Source organism: Macaca mulatta, chromosome 1, assembly GCF_049350105.2.
Source record: "Macaca mulatta isolate MMU2019108-1 chromosome 1, T2T-MMU8v2.0, whole genome shotgun sequence".
NCBI lineage: Eukaryota > Metazoa > Chordata > Mammalia > Primates > Cercopithecidae > Macaca > Macaca mulatta.
Window position 1 is genome coordinate 238,126,964 of NC_133406.1, and position 16,577 is coordinate 238,143,540.

General features: G+C 61.1%; 1 protein-coding gene across 2 annotated transcripts; it reads left to right on the forward strand.

The window, feature by feature from the left end:
• Window positions 1–13,925: 13,925 nt before the first annotated feature.
• Window positions 13,926–15,438, forward strand: HES5 (hes family bHLH transcription factor 5). Of its 2 annotated transcripts, XM_015136334.3 has the most exons (3): window positions 13,926–14,078; window positions 14,178–14,343; window positions 14,440–15,438. In XM_015136334.3, exons 1-3 carry the CDS (start codon window positions 14,025–14,027, stop codon window positions 14,718–14,720), a joined length of 501 nt encoding a protein of 166 aa, XP_014991820.1. In that variant the 5' UTR covers window positions 13,926–14,024; the 3' UTR covers window positions 14,721–15,438. The 2 variants fall into 2 exon arrangements, with proteins under 2 accessions (XP_014991820.1, XP_014991761.2); XM_015136275.3 differs by having other exon boundaries at window positions 14,178–15,438.
• The last annotated feature ends 1,139 nt before the right edge of the window (window positions 15,439–16,577 follow it).

Here is a 16,577-nt window from a genome sequence, read left to right on the forward strand (position 1 = left end):
TGTCAGCCCCACAAGAATGGGGTCCTGGAGAACCCAGGCCCAAGCCAGGGCACCAAAGGGCTTCAGCTCAGTGGGCCTGGTGCACCCCCAATTCTCCAGCAAGGGCCTTTCCCCCGAGGTTCTTGGGCCAGGGAGCCCGGCCACAGGTCCCGGTGGAGGGATGGAGCCTCACCTTAGTCAGATGAGAAAAGAAGCCCTGGGCCCAGAGCACTCACCAGGCTGTCACCACAGCCTGGAGAGGAAGCCTCACTGCCTCCACTCTTCCCTGAGTAAACGAATTCAAAGCTGAGCAGCTGGCTGGGGGGAAGGATCTGCGTCCCTGAACCACAGAATCTCAGTCTGTGGGTTTGAGACCCACAGCCTCCGCAGAGAGTCAGACCCTAGCCAAGATGGGCCTCGGAAGTGGTACCTCCACGGCCCGGCCCGGCCCAGCCCACCCATAGTGCTCCCACACAAGGCTTTAGGCCTGCCTTCCCTGTTCAGACCCCACAGGTCCCCGTGTCTTGGGCCAGGCTGGTGTGAGATCAGGAGATGGGTAGAGGGCCCTGCCCCCTGACTTGGTGCCCCTCGCCAGGTGTGGTGTGCAGTGCGGGGACTGGGACACCTGTTTGGGCCCACAGGCCAAATTTCAGGTGAGAATCAGACAACAGGTGACCTGCCCCAGCACAGAGACTCCTGGGCTGGGGCTAACTGGGTATGGAGGGGGTGGACGCTACTCTGCAGTGCCCCAGCTCTTTCCCAGCCATCTTCAGGGTTTGTCTCACTTCCAGCAACCTGGAGCCAGGCTTCCTGAGGCCAAGATGAGCCTTGGCAGGGAAAGCCCATTTTACAGACCCATAAGCTGAGGCTCAGAGAGGAGTGGGGTGTGTCCAACAGTCTCTGAGTGAGAAAGACAAGGGCGGAGCCCAGCCTTGGCCTGGACCTGCCGCTTTCACCAAGCCACTCAGTGCCTGCCCCACGGCCTCTCGGAAGGAAACACTCCTGGGGGACCCCTGCAGGTTCTAGCTGCTCCCAGACTCTGCACCCCTGCTCTGCACCCCAGCACGCCACTGAAATGCCACAGGAGACTGGGCAGTCTGTCTCCACAGGCACAGGAAGAGCAGACCTGAGGAACGGTGGGACCCTGCTGCAGGGCCTGGCCCGCTGGCAGAACGATTCCACACAGCCACTGTCCTGGGCATTGTCAGTGGCTGTCAATGGTGCTGCTGGAGATGACAAGCAGGTCTGGAAGGCACCCAGCTCACAGCGGGGGATGTGGAGGCCCCAGAGAGATGGTTTAAGCAGGTGTCTGTGTTCCCAGCCTCAATAACCCAGAGCCTGGGGAGTTGCTGCAGAGTGGGAGCTGAGAGGCTGACCCCCGTGAGGGCCCCAGGAGCACACCTAGACAGGCCGGTCCCCTCACTTTGTGAAGCCTCAGTTTCCTCATCTGTACAATGGACTTGATCATCATAATCCAGAATCACAGAGCTGCTGTGCAGGTGCGAAGCCCTTCTGGGCTGTGCACACCGGGGGTGCTCACTTGGAGGTCAGACTGCAGAGGCTGCGAGCCCTGTCCCACCACAACCCAGCTTCTCAGCCGGGTCTCTTGCCAGTTGTGACACCACTGGGTGCTGCCAACAGGTGTTACTCAAGGCAGACGCTCTAACCCACTTGGGATGCTTAGGCCCCCAGGTAGAATTCAGGCCCAAGGGGTGATTGGGAAGGGGGGTCTGATGTCCTGACCTCAGCAAATGGGAGTGCTTCACATCCAGGGGAGGCGCCACATACTGGGGGACTCAGCACACGGCAGCGGCTCTGCACACAGAGGATGATCTGCACACAAGAAGGGCTCTGCACATGAAAGGTAACGACACACAGGCATGCTCTCTACACAGGAGGGGCTCTGCACACAGGAGGGGTTCTGCACACAGGAGGGGCTCTGCACACAGGAGGGGCTCTGCACACAGGAGGGGCTCTGCACACAGGAGATGCTCTGCACACAGAGGGGACTCTGCACACAGGAGATGCTCTGCACACAGGAGGGCTCTGCACACAGGAGATGCTCTGCACACAGGAGGGGCTCTGCACACAGGAGGGCTCTGCACACAGGAGATGCTCTGCACACAGGAGATGCTCTGCACACAGGAGGGGCTCTGCACACAGGAGGGGTTCTGCACACAGGAGGGGCTCTGCACACAGGAGGGGCTCTGCACACAGGAGGGGCTCTGCACACAGGAGATGCTCTGCACACAGGAGGGCTCTGCACACAGGAGGGGCTCTGCACACAGGAGGGGCTCTGCACACAGGAGATGTTCTGCACACAGGAGGGCTCTGCACACAGGAGGGGCTCTGCACACAGGAGATGCTCTGCACACAGGAGGGGCTCTGCACACAGGAGATGCTCTGCACACAGGAGGGGCTCTGCACACAGGAGATGCTCTGCACACAGGAGGCGCTCTGCACACAGGAGGCGCTCTGCACACAGGAGGGGTTCTGCACACAGGAGGGGCTCTGCACACAGGAGGGGCTCTGCACACAGGAGATGCTCTGCACACAGGAGATGCTCTGCACACAGGAGGGGCTCTGCACACAGGAGGGGCTCTGCACACAGGAGATGCTCTGCACACAGAGGGGACTCTGCACACAGGAGATGCTCTGCACACAGGAGGGCTCTGCACACAGGAGATGCTCTGCACACAGGAGGGCTCTGCACACAGGAGGGGCTCTGCACACAGGAGGGGCTCTGCACACAGGAGATGTTCTGCACACAGGAGGGCTCTGCACACAGGAGGGGCTCTGCACACAGGAGATGCTCTGCACACAGGAGATGCTCTGCACACAGGAGGGGCTCTGCACACAGGAGATGCTCTGCACACAGGAGATGCTCTGCACACAGGAGGGGCTCTGCACACAGGAGATGCTCTGCACACAGGAGATGCTCTGCACACAGGAGGGGCTCTGCACACAGGAGATGCTCTGCACACAGGAGGGACTCTGCACACAGGAGATGCTCTGCACACAGGAGATGCTCTGCACACAGGAGGGGCTCTGCACACAGGAAATGCTCTGCACACAGGAGATGCTCTGCACACAGGAGGGGCTCTGCACACAGGAGGGCTCTGCACACAGGAGATGCTCTGCACACAGGAGATGCTCTGCACACAGGAGGGGCTCTGCACACAGAGGAAACTCTGCACACAGGAGATGCTCTGCACACAGGAGGGACTCTGCACACAGGAGATGCTCTGCACACAGGAGATGCTCTGCACACAGGAGGGGCTCTGCACACAGGAGATGCTCTGCACACAGGAGGGGCTCTGCACACAGGAGGGGCTCTGCACACAGGAGGGCTCTGCACACAGGAGGGGCTCTGCACACAGGAGATGCTCTGCACACAGGAGGGGCTCTGCACACAGGAGGGGCTCTGCACACAGGAGATGCTCTGCACACAGGAGATGCTCTGCACACAGGAGATGCTCTGCACACAGGAGGGCTCTGCACACAGGAGGGGCTCTGCACACAGGAGATGCTCTGCACACAGGAGATGCTCTGCACACAGGAGGGCTCTGCACACAGGAGGGGCTCTGTACACAGGAGATGCTCTGCACACAGGAGATGCTCTGCACACAGGAGGGGCTCTGCACACAGGAGGGGCTCTGCACACAGGAGATGCTCTGCACACAGGAGGGCTCTGCACACAGGAGATGCTCTGCACACAGGAGATGCTCTGCACACAGGAGGGGCTCTGCACACAGGAGATGCTCTGCACACAGGAGGGGCTCTGCACACAGGAGGGGCTCTGCACACAGAGGGGACTCTGCACACAGGAGGGGCTCTGCACACAGGAGATGCTCTGCACACAGGAGGGGCTCTGCACACAGGAGATGCTCTGCACACAGGAGGGGCTCTGCACACAGGAGATGCTCTGCACACAGGAGGGGCTCTGCACACAGGAGGGGCTCTGCACACAGGAGGGGCTCAGGAACTGCTATTTACTTTAGCACAGTGTGAACAGGGAGGCCTGTCCAGCCTCCACCTTGGATGATGAGAGAGTTCTCAGCCCACTCTCTCACCGAGGTCACTCCAGGTCAGGGGTGCAGAGACAGGCCCAGCAGCTCCCAAGGACATCAGAGCCCCCTTCCCCAATCACCCCTTGGGCCTGAATTCTACCCTGGGGCTTGAGCATCCCAAGCGGTTATGGAGTCTGCCTCGAGTAACACCTGTCAGCACCACCCAGGGGTGTCACAGCCAGTGGGGGAGACCCAACTGAGAAGCCACGCTGTGGTGGGACAGGGCTGGCAGCATCTGCAGCCTGACCTCCACCCCAGGAGAAGGCTCTGGCCCCTGCCCACCTTTCCTCGGGCCTCGGCTTCCCCACTGGACTCTGCACGCCCTGACCCCCCTCCTGGATCTGAGCAGCACCTCCTATGGGAAGCCAGTGTCACCCTGGGGAGGAGTGGCTGATCCTAAGCACTGAGGGCCGCACCCTGAGCTCTGTCCCTTCTTGGTTCTGCTGCCAAGTGACTGGCAGCATGCCCCTCGCCAAGACCCGCCCCCGGGCGTGGGGGGGGGCACGACCGTGAGACCTGGGCAAGTTACTTTGCCCTTCAGCACCTCTGTCCCTCACCTGCAGATAGGGATGCACTTACCTGCCTCGGAGGGCCGCCAGGGGCCTGGCTGAGCACTGTTCCTACTGGGCAGGGCAGAGTGGGGGCACTCCTGTCAGGGTTTTCCCCACAGTCACCCCAGGGCCCAGGGCTCATGTGGCACAGAGCAGTGCTCGGCCAATGCGGGCACTCTGGGAGTGAGGGCAGCGGGGCAGGGTGGGGACGGGTGGCCCAGCTGAGGACATCTGAGCAGGTGTAAGCATTCCTGGGCACGTGCACACAGATGCATGTATAGACACACATGGGCACACATGCACACCCACACCGGTACACACAGACACATGGGCAACACACACAAGTACACAAGCGCACACACTGGTACAGAGACACACAGAAACACTTGTACACACAGACACATGGGCACACACGTATACAAGCACACACATTGGTACATAAACACATGGGCGCACACACACTGGAACACACAGGCACATGCACACATACACATACACACAAACACATGGGCACACATACACACAGGGACACAGACACACACATGTACACAAGTGCACACACACACTGGTACACACATACAGGCGCACACACACTGGTACACACACACAGGCGCACACACACTGGTACACACATACAGGCGCACACACACACACGCACACACACACTGGTACACACATACAGGCGCACACACACTGGTACACACATACAGGCGCACACACACTGGTACACACATACAGGCGCACACACACACATACACATGCACACACACACTGGTACACACATACAGGCACACACACACACACACATGCACACACACACTGGTACACACATACAGGCGCACACACACTGGTACACACATACAGGCACACACACACACATGCACACACTGGTACACACATACAGGCGCACACACACACACATGCACACACACACTGGTACACACATACAGGCACACACACTGGTACACACATACAGGCGCACACACACTGGTACACACATACAGGCACACACACTGGTACACACAGGCACACACACACAGGCACACACACACTGGTACACACATACAGGCACACACACTGGTACACACATACAGGCGCACACACACTGGTACACACATACAGGCGCACACACACTGGTACACACATACAGGCACACACACTGGTACACACAGGCACACACACACATGCACACACACACTGGTACACACATACAGGCGCACACACACTGGTACACACATACAGGCGCACACACACTGGTACATACAGGCGCACACACACACATACACATGCACACACACACTGGTACACACATACAGGCACACACACACACACATGCACAGACACACTGGTACACACATACAGGCGCACACACACTGGTACACACATACAGGCACACACACACACACATGCACACACACACTGGTACACACATACAGGCACACACACACTGGTACACACATACAGGCACACACACACACATGCACACACACACTGGTACACACATACAGGCACACACACTGGTACACACATACAGGCGCACACACACTGGTACACACATACAGGCGCACACACACTGGTACACACATACAGGCACACACACACACATGCACACACACACTGGTACACACATACAGGCACACACACTGGTACACACAGGCGCACACACACTGGTACACACAGGCGCACACACACTGGTACACACATACAGGCACACACACACACATGCACACACACACTGGTACACACATACAGGCGCACACACACTGGTACACACATACAGGCGCACACACACACATGCACACACACACTGGTACACACATACAGGCACACACACTGGTACACACATACAGGCGCACACACACTGGTACACACATACAGGCGCACACACACTGGTACACACATACAGGCACACACACACACATGCACACACACACTGGTACACACATACAGGCGCACACACACTGGTACACACATACAAGCGCACACACACTGGTACACACATACAGGCGCACACACACACACACATGCACAGGTGCACTCACACAGGTGTATACGCAGGAGCCTCCTGGGACGGGCACAGTGGCTCACACCTGTAGTCCCAGCACTTTGGGAGGCTGAGGCGGGCGGATCACCTGGGGTCAGGAGTTCAAGACCAGCCTGGCCAACATGATGAAACCCTGTCTCTACTAAAAGTACAAAATTAGCCGAGTGTGGTGGCACGTGCCTATAATCCCAGCTACTCAGGAGGCTGAGGCAGGAGAATTGCTTGAACCCGGGAGGCGCAGCTTACAGTGAGCCCAGATCATACCACTGCACTCCAGCCTGGGCAACAAGAGCAAGACTGTCTCAAAAAAACAAGCCAAAAAAAAAACACAGGAGCCTCCTTCCAGACTTGGAGACGTGGGTCCTGGTCACCTGGTCTCTCCTGCCCCGAGCTGGTGTCCCTGTAGTGCCCTCTGCCTGGAAGGTGCTTCCTAGAACTCCTCACCCAGAACTTGCCAACGCCCTCCTCAGTTACGTCCCCTCTGGAAGCCCCTTTGGTCACCCACCTTCCCCTTCGTCCCCATCTCAGGGATTCTTTCTCGCCCTTCTGAAGATGCAATGACTTCCTCCCAGGCACCCCTGCAGGAACCTATGCGTGTGTATGTGGGTGTGTGTGTGTCTGTGTGTGTGCGTGTCTCCGTGTGTGTGTCTGTGTGTTCGTGTCTGTGTGCATGTGTGCGCGTCTCTGTGTGTGTGTGCATGGGCGTGTCTGTGTGTGTGCGTGTCTGTGTGTGTGCGTGTCTGTGTGGATGCGCGTCTGTGCGCGCGTGTCTCTGTGTGTGTGTGTGTGTCTCTATGTGGGGGAGCCCTTTCGAAAACTGCGCAAGTAATAAATGCTCATTCAAGAAAACACAGACATGAAAAATTAACCAAATCTATGCCCCCAAAACTGTGTTGGCTCTGCCAGGGGGCGTGTTGCTGCCCGATTCTGCCCCCAGTGTCAGGTGGGCTCCAGCCCAGCTGTTGTGCCCGGCTTCACCACAGGTCGATGCCTGGCCCGGTCTACATCCCCAAGGTATCTCAACAGGTAAGAGTGTCCCCCGCCCCCAGTGCAGGAGCCAAGCCTCAGTCCCTGCTCAGCGTGTGTGCCCAAGCACCTGCTGACCAAGGAAAGAGAAGTTGCCCACCGAGGGGGGCTGCCTGGGGGGAGGAGCTGGAACCAGCCCCATTTCTGGACCCAGGTCTTTGGTCCAGTTCTTTATTTAGGAGGGGAGGGGTGCAAGGAACTGAGGCCACAGGGAGGCCACCACCGGCCTAGCAGAGGGCCCAGGGCGTGGAAAGGGCCGAGGACTTCCTCTTGGCCTCATGGTGGTGCCACCACCCCCACAGAGCACCCCCAAAGACGAGAGCCAAGAGGAGCCGTGCAGCCGGCAGTTCCCACACTCCGCGCTCCTGGCAGCCTTCCCTGGCGACAAAGGGCATCGCGCGTGCCTCGCTGGCCGCCTTCATGCTGCAGCCTCCCTTTGTCTGCCCGTCCGTGCAGGCCACCCGCCATCTGGAGCTCCAGCTCCCAGCGCTGATCGGATCGATGCGCTGCTCTGCCAACGCCAGAGGGTGGAGGGCTGCAGGGAGCGGGGGAGGCCACACCGTCCCTCAATAATGCCCCCTCCGCATCAGAGGGCTCCGTGCACGTGAGCGCCCCAGGCTCCCTTCCCCAGCTCCACACACCCCTCCCTTCCCAGCACCCCACCTCCTTCAGCTCCTCAGGAAGAAGAGGGGGCGCACCACTGCAGATCCCCGTCTCACGTCAGACCCTCACCAGTTGTGCGGTGTGAGCACCTCTCTGTGCTGCGGACTCAGTGTAAACAGAAAATAAACAGTGCTTACCTCCCGGCTTCGTAGTCAAGTCTAAACTGGCAAGTACACGTGAAGTGCATAATAAATACTCGAGTGTTGACTCCTCCTGTTAGCTGACCCAGAATACATGTGACCTTGGGAACATCACTTAACCTCTGTGACCCTCTCGCCCCCAGCCCCCCAGCGGTAGAGTGAGCAAAGGGCGTGCGGGAAGTCGGATTTCCACGTTCCATACCTGCCTGGTGCTTCGCAGGTAGATGCTCAGCGCCTGGGACCCTTCCTCCCTCCCCTGCTGCAGCTCCTGCCTGGAGCCTCAAAGAGCGATCTCCACCCCCTCCCAGCCACTCCTCCTCCCGTGAACAGGTGCCCTCCCTGGCCGCGGGTGGAGACTCGGAGCCACACCTGGTCCAGCTGCATCTGTTCACACCTGGGGAAACAAGCCGGTGCCTCCTTGAGGCAGATGGACTGGCTGCTGATGGAGGGGGGTGGCCTGGCCCCAGGGCCACCGTGTGTGGATGGGCCCAGGGCAATGGCAGGCAGTGCCAGCCACCGTTCAGGCAGGGGTCCTGGATGTGGGGGAGGCCACTGTCTCTGAAATCTGGAACGGGGCCATCTCCCTGAACTCGCTTCTCAGGCAGAGGACATTTTGCAGACTTCAAGTAGAGTTGCCACCCAGAGGCCCGCAAGCAAGGGCTTCAGGGGCTGGAAGAGGGAAAAGCTGGGAGCTGTGGTTACCCCGACCCTCCTTCCCCAGGTCAGCCTGGCTCCTGGACCCCACCAGCCTGCCTGCTCCCCACACCCCACACTGGAAACCCTTGGGGACAGGAACACCAGGTTGGGGGTGCCCGGCACCACACCTAGCTCCTCTGCTATGGCCATGAGGAGGCAGGGCCTGAGGGGGATTGGGGGCTATGACTGCCTGGGTGGGGAAGGGGCAGCAGAAGGGAGTTCATGGTTCTTCTCCAAAAAAGCTCCTCCTTCTTGTTTTCTCCGATTGTGGCAATATATATAAAACATAAAACAACCATCGTAGCCATTTTTCAGTGTAGAGTTCCGGATCATGAAGAGTATTCGTGATGTTGTGCCCCTGTCACCACTGTCCACCTCCAGAAAATGTCCATCTCCCAAGCCGAACCTCTGTCCCCAGGAACAGAGGCTCTGCCTAATCACCCCAGCCCCCGGCACCCACCATTCCACTTTCTTTTTTTTTTTTTTTTTTGAGACAGAGTCTAGCTCTGTCGCCCAGGCTGGAGTGCAGTGGCCAGATCTCAGCTCACTGCAAGCTCCGCCTCCCGGGTTTACGCCATTCTCCTGCCTCAGCCTCCCGAGTAGCTGGGACTACAGGCGCCCGCCACCTCGTCCGGCTAGTTTTTTGTATTTTTTAGTAGAGACGGGGTTTCACCGTGTTAACCAGGATGGTCTCGATCTCCTGACCTTGTGATCCGCCCGTCTCGGCCTCCCAAAGTGCTGGGATTACAGGCTTGAACCACCGCGCCCGGCCCACCATTCCACTTTCTGTCTGTGAATCTGACGACTCTAGGGGCCTCGTACTATGGCATCACCTGGGATGGGCCCTTTTGTGACTGCTTTATGTCACTGAGCACAGTGTCCTCAAGGTGCAGGCCTGCTGTGGCCTGCGTCACAAGCTCCTTCTCTTCTGAGGCTGAAGAACGGTCCACTATGTGGATGGACCACATTTGTCTGTTCACGGACACTGGGGTGGGGCCACCTCTTGGGTTAGGGAACCGCACTGCTCTGAAGACAGGACCCAAATACATCCCTGAGGTCCTGCTTTCCATTCTCTAGGGACCTAGAAGTGGAGCTGCTGGGTCCGTGCTTCATTTTTTGGAGAACTGCCAGGCTGTTTTCTAATGTCTGCGCTGTTTGACCTTCCCAGCTTCACGTTCTGCTTTGGAGCTGGGAGCAAATGCCCCTGGAGCTTCCCACCGCCCCCCACCCCCAGGGGTCCCTCCTCTCCAGGGAGCTCTTCACTTTACTGTCAGCCCTGGAGGGGAGTGGTGCTGGGCGTGTGGATTATTTAGAAATGGATCATGGTTCTAGACGCACGCATTCTAACTTAATCATGCCCAACTTGTAGGTTTTGCCTGAAGGCCCCCAGCAAAGTGCCCTGCCTCAACAGCTGCTGAGCTGCAGAGGGGAACAGGGAGCCCGTGTTTCTTGGGGACAGAGGTTCAGCCTGGGGAGAAGGACATTTTCTGGAGATGGACAGTGGTGATGGTGGCACAGCATCGTGAATTGACGCAGCAAAGCGCCCTGCCTCAATGGCTGTGTGTGTGGAGGCGGGAGGAGTATTACCAACTCTAGATGCACCAACCCCACCCCAACTATCGAGCCCTTCAGACTTACGGAGCCCTCCAGGGTTGGGGGCTCAGACAGGTGCAGGCAGGACAAACTCCCTCCCTCCTCAAAGCCGGGCTAGGGGAGGAACTCCCCCATCCCACACCGAGGGGGAGGAACTCCCCCATCCCACACCGAGGGGGAGGAACTCCCCCATCCCACACCGACCGGGAGGAACTCCCCCATCCCACACCGACGGGGAGGAACTCCCCCATCCCACACCGACGGGGAGGAACTCCCCCATCCCACACTGAGGCAGCCAAGGTGGAGGCTCCCAGCCCCCAACACTCCACAGCACGTCTACATGGCAGAGCCTCTGCCAGCCTGGAGCAGCCTCCAGCCCTCCCTCCTCCGGCCCCCTCCGCAGCCCGCCGTGGATGGTGTGAGCCGGGAGCCTAGTGAGTTTCCCACACTTTGGCCCCATTCACAGTGTTAAACGGCCCACAAAGGCCAGGCGTGTGCCTCGGAGGCCGCCAGAGCTGCCATCTGGCCCGAACTCAGGGAGGGAACCAGCCTTTCATCCGGCCAGGATTCAACACCATTCATTTCATATTTCCCACAACTGAAAATTGGATCAAAGCTGCTCCAGTCCAGGGGGAGGGAGGAGGAGGCAGGAGGCGGCAGCCCCCACACGGCCCACCCACCACCCTCACCGCCGGCAGGCCGCCGTCCTGGCCCACTGCGGGTGGGCAGGCCGTGGGGGTGAGGGGGGTTGGACCACATCTCCCGGCGGCACGTGTCTCCTGTGGGCCGAAGAGCTGGCTCAGGGGAAGGGACCAGGACACAAGCCCCAGCCACCTGCCCCTCCAAAGCCTGCAGGAACAGGGCCTGGCCTGGGTGCCACCCCCATATCTGGGCACAGGCCCGGGTCCTCGCTGCCAGCAGCCGGGTGGTCAAGGCACACGTGGCTCAGGTTCTGTTTCCTGCTGGCAGAGGTGGTGGCCAGGGCCTGCCTGGGCTGGGGCCACCTGCCCATGCTCCTGCATCTCCTAGCCCGTGGCTGAGCACCTCCTTGGTGTGGGCACTGGACCAGCAGGGTGTAGGTCATGGGCACACAGGTGACTACCTCATCCTGCCCTCCCCATCCCGAGTCCAACCCCAGGGAGCCCGTAGGCAGGCAACGGACATGCCACAATGTCACTGCCGCCAGTATGAACCCCACTTTGGCTGCAAAATGGCTCCACTGAACACTACCAGATCCCCTGTGTAGCTGGGAGTCCACCACCCATAGTCAGTGCCAGCTGCCATCAGTGCTCAGAGCTGTGGGAGCCATGGCATGAGCATGTGGCCTGGACACCCCCACACAGGTTTGCCCTCCTGCATCCATCAAGTGCCAGAGCATTCTGGTGGGACCCCACCTGCTCAGAGAAGAGCCCCCAGCTCAGGGTGCAGCAGTCCCAGCCCCCAGTGTCACTGCCTCCCTCTGACAGGCTGGGGCATGAGTCCCCTTCAAGGGAGGTGTTGTGGGAGTCCAGCGGGGGTATGACGGTGAATAGGGGTTCCCTTCCTGCCACCTCCAAAGTCACCTGATGTTTCTGCCTGGGAGCCTCCCAGCCTAACTCTTCACAATGGCATCCAGCCGGCCTGTGGGAGGGCCACCCTGCACTGGCTTGAAGTCCTGCCTTCCCCTGCTGTCCCAGCACTGTCCTGGTTGCCCCCTGGACCATCCATCCTTGTGCTGAGGGCCTCCTGGAGCTAGGCCCACCAAGCGGGTCACTCAGAGCTGGGGGTCACTGCCAAGAGCCTCAGGGGAAGGCTCCTCATTGGACTCTGCCAGCTGGCCAGGGAACCCCACTCCTGGATTCAAACTCTGCCTAACCAGCCCTGAGGCCAGCCCCAGCTCCGGGGGCTGAGGCCCTTCCGCTAGGACCTGGCAGGGTCCCAACCTGTCCCTAGGAGGCAGCCCAGGCCCCGAATCCTCTCCCAGTCTCTGCTGCAGAGCATCAGAGGAACTGTGACCACAGGCTGGGGGTGGGGGTCTCCCAAGGGACCCTCCCCTAAGGACCCAGGGTGGGATTCATTGCCCCAAAGTGGCTGCGGGCGCTCGGCTCAGTTGGCCAGGTACCAGGGTTATTAGCTCATCCCATGGACCGGTGGGGGCGAGGGGGGTCTAGGGCTGGCATGGCCTCTGATCCTCAAGTCTGCCACCTGGCACCCACTCCCCTCCCACTGGCAAAATGCCGGAGGAAAGCAAGCCCTACAAGTGCCCTGGCTGCCAGAGGGATGAGGTGGGGCTGTGGCATGCAGGAACAGTGGCCACAGCAAGTATGCCAAGAGCCGAGGCCTCCCAAGCTGCGTGGACACCGAGGTCAGATCCCTGGCCAGATAGGGGTGGGGAGAGGCCCCTGAGGGACATCTGCCAGCTCGTGGAGCAGCCCCAGTGCTGCTGTGGGTTACAGGGCTCCTGGGAGGACAGGGTGCAGGAAGCAGAGAGAGCTGCCGGGTGCCGGGCTCCACGTGGAGCACAGGCCCCAGCTTCGTGGAGCTGCCGGGAGCCCAGCCAGGAAGGAGCGAGGCCCATTTTCTAGGTCTGGAGATGTCAGGAGTCCCAGGTGACAGTCAGGGGACTTGTAACATAGGCACGTAGGGCTGATCCTGAGTGTAGACCCCTCTGTCCCCCTCCCCTGGAAGGGCAGCAGGTCCCAGCCAGGGAAGATGCCCATCCCCCAGGAAGCCGTGGCACTTGTTCATTCTACAGCTTTTCCCTTATCTGTGCCTGCGGCCTCTGCCAGCCAGCAGTGGGGAGCCGCTGGGGAGAGGCAGGGGAGGGGAGCTGAGGGGAGGGCGGGAGAGGGGGCCCTCCTTCCTGCCCCCCTCCCCGCTTGGCGGCCTGGGAAAAGGCAGCATATTGAGGCGCTGGGCTCCCGGCATCAGGCCCCGGGATGCTAATGAGGGCGAGCGCGTTCCCACAGCCCGGACATTGTGCCGCGCGGCCCACCTGCTCCTTGGGGAGCGCCCATTGTGCCCGCGCCAATTCACAGGCAATTTAGCGTGCGCTAATGGGCCGGCGCCTTTGTGCGGCCCGCGCGGCCATTGGTCGTGGAGTGTGGGAACGGCGGCGGCGCCAGGACCCCAGGCGCCAGGCCGTCGCCCGCGCCTATATAGGGCGCCGGCGCGCGGGGCCGGTGTCCTCTCCAGCCCGGGACGCGCTTGGCCCTGCCCGCGCCCGCTCGGTTCGTCTTGCCCGGCCTCCCCGCCTTGCCTCCTCGCCTGTTCCGCGCCAGGCATGGCCCCCAGCACCGTGGCCGTGGAGCTGCTAAGCCCTAAAGAGAAAAACCGAGTAAGTATCAGGCTCGCCCAGCGCGCTGTCCCCGCGGCGTCTGGTCCCCGGGTGTCCCCGCGCCGGGCCGGGCCAGCCTGACGCCCCCTCCTCCCGCAGCTGCGGAAGCCAGTGGTGGAGAAGATGCGTCGCGACCGCATCAACAGCAGCATCGAGCAGCTGAAGCTGCTGCTGGAGCAGGAGTTCGCGCGGCACCAGCCCAACTCCAAGCTGGAGAAGGCCGACATCCTGGAGATGGCTGTCAGCTACCTGAAGCACAGCAAAGGTGAGCGCGCCCGGGCCCCCCGGGCTCCGAGTTCCCACCGCGCCCCGGCTCCCCCGCGCCCCGCCGTCCGCTCACCGCCGCCGCGTCTCCCCGCAGCCTTCGTCGCCGCCGCCGGCCCCAAGAGCCTGCACCAGGACTACAGCGAGGGCTACTCGTGGTGCTTGCAGGAGGCCGTGCAGTTCCTGACGCTCCACGCCGCCAGCGACACACAGATGAAGCTGCTGTACCACTTCCAGCGGCCCCCGGCCGCGCCCGCCGCGCCCGCCAAGGAGCCCAAGGCGCCGGGCGCCGCGACCCCACCCGCGCTCTCCGCCAAGGCCACCGCCGCCGCCGCCGCCGCGCGCCAGCCCGCCTGCGGCCTCTGGCGGCCCTGGTGACCCGGCGGGACCTGCGGGCGCGCGGCCCGAGGACCGGAGGGCGAGCCTGCTCCTCTCGCCCGTAGGGAAGCGCCTTCCCGCCGTCGTCCGCCCAGGGCTTGGACGCGCCCTTCTTCGGAAGGCTCCAGCCCCAGGCTGGCCGGCCCGCAGGAGCCCCATTCTCAGAGAATGTGTGTGCAGAGTCCCTGCCGTTTTAGGACAGTCAGGGCCCATCTTCTGCCAAGTCTGACCCCATGGGGTTGTTCTGTGTTTGCATTTAAGCAAGTGACTTCTGGGAAGTCCCTGGCCGCCCGGGGTTCTATGATATTTGTAGTGCCGGGGTTCGCACGCCGGTGCCCCCAGCCTGTAGAGGACTTTCTTCAGGGCCCGTAGCTGCTGGGCGCACCCCTGGCAGGCGGGCTGTGCCGCGGGCACATTTGCCTTTTGTGAAGGCCGAACTTGAGCTGTATCCTCATAGGAAGCGGTGATCACCCCGGACGGGCGCCCAGGACCCTGCGGGCTGTGGCCAAAAGGCTCTGAGTGTGCCTGGTGGTCTGGCTGGAGCTCACAGTGGGCTGTCTGGGGAGGGTGGGTGCCTCCACTATGATCCTTAAAGGATTCCTCTGTGTGGGTGGATGCGTGTGGGCATGACTGTACTCAGAAATTGAACTCTCGGTCACGTGGAAGCCACGGGACTGCTCTGAAGCCGCTAATAAAATCTGACTGTTCAGCCCCCCCCTCCCTGCCCATGGTCTATCTTCTGCTGTGCCTCACACCTGTCCTTGGCAGCCACGGGGAGGGTCTGCAGGGGGTGAAGGGGAATGGGCAGGGCCTCGGTAGCAGTTAAGCAGGGAGGGACCCCTGCCAGTGGCCCGCTGGACCCAGGAAGAAGGGTGGGGTCCTTGCTCCCGAAGAACAGCGGGAGGGAGGGAGGAAGGGAGGGAAAGCAGGTGAGGAGCAGGGGCAGGGGAAGGTGGGCTGGAGGGGTGGACGTGGTCAGAGCCCTGGGTGGGTCTCCCTCCCAGGCCTTTCACTAGCTCCCAGAAGGTAGGGGTGGGGCAAGATGACAGTGCAGGGCCTTAGGCTCTGTCCACTGAGAGGGGACCCAGGGCCACAGCCCACAGTAGACCCCTCGCTACAGTCAAAGGGGCTTGACTGGGCCAAACAGGAGAAAACATTTGCCCCAGTTGCTGCCGTACTCCCACAGCCTGCAGCACCCATCCTGGCATGGGCTCCAGGGACACCTGCCCGCTGGCCACTGTGACAGAGCAGAATCCGGCAGTCCTAGCAGGAGCCTGCACGGGGCCATCCCTCGCCTCAGAAAGGGCATGTATTTTTAGGCAGGCCACAGGGTGTTGGCTGAGTCTGCAAGAACTGAGGCCTACAGCTCCCAGGAACCAGCTCCCAGGGGGCAAAATCCATCCAGCAAGGATTGGGCCGGAGTGGGCCGCATTCCCATCCCCGTTGAGTGGCAGCCCCGGGTGTGGGCCTGCCCTGCCTGCTCCTTCCTGCTCAGCCCCTCTCACCCCGCTCAGCCTTCAGCCCCTTTCTGGCTACTCCACAGGCAATGTCTAGACAGGGTACCCCCGCCAGGCCAACCCAGTGCCTGCCAGTGGCCTCCTGAAGTCCCTACCAAGCCGCCAGGAATGGTGGGCAGAGCACAAGGAGGGCTCTCATTCGCCTGTATTTTTCCTGCATGTTCAGTGGGCACACAGGTGGGCGCCCCTCGTGGAGGGCACCTCCTGCCAGGCTGGCCCACGGCACACCATGCTGCCAGGGGTCTGAGCTGCCAGAGGTCTAAGCCGCCTGGGGTGTGCTCCAGTCTTCCACTCAGGCCTCCCTGGAGCAGGCTCCGAGTCCAGAGCCACACACCCACAC

Bases quoted from the DNA above. Each gene is read 5' to 3' on its own strand.
- HES5 (XM_015136275.3), top strand. From the start codon at position 14,025: ATGGCCCCCAGCACCGTGGCCGTGGAGCTGCTAAGCCCTAAAGAGAAA. The intron at 14,079-14,177 runs GTAAGTATCAGG...CTCCTCCCGCAG, and splicing joins GCCCTAAAGAGAAAAACCGA to CTGCGGAAGCCAGTGGTGGA.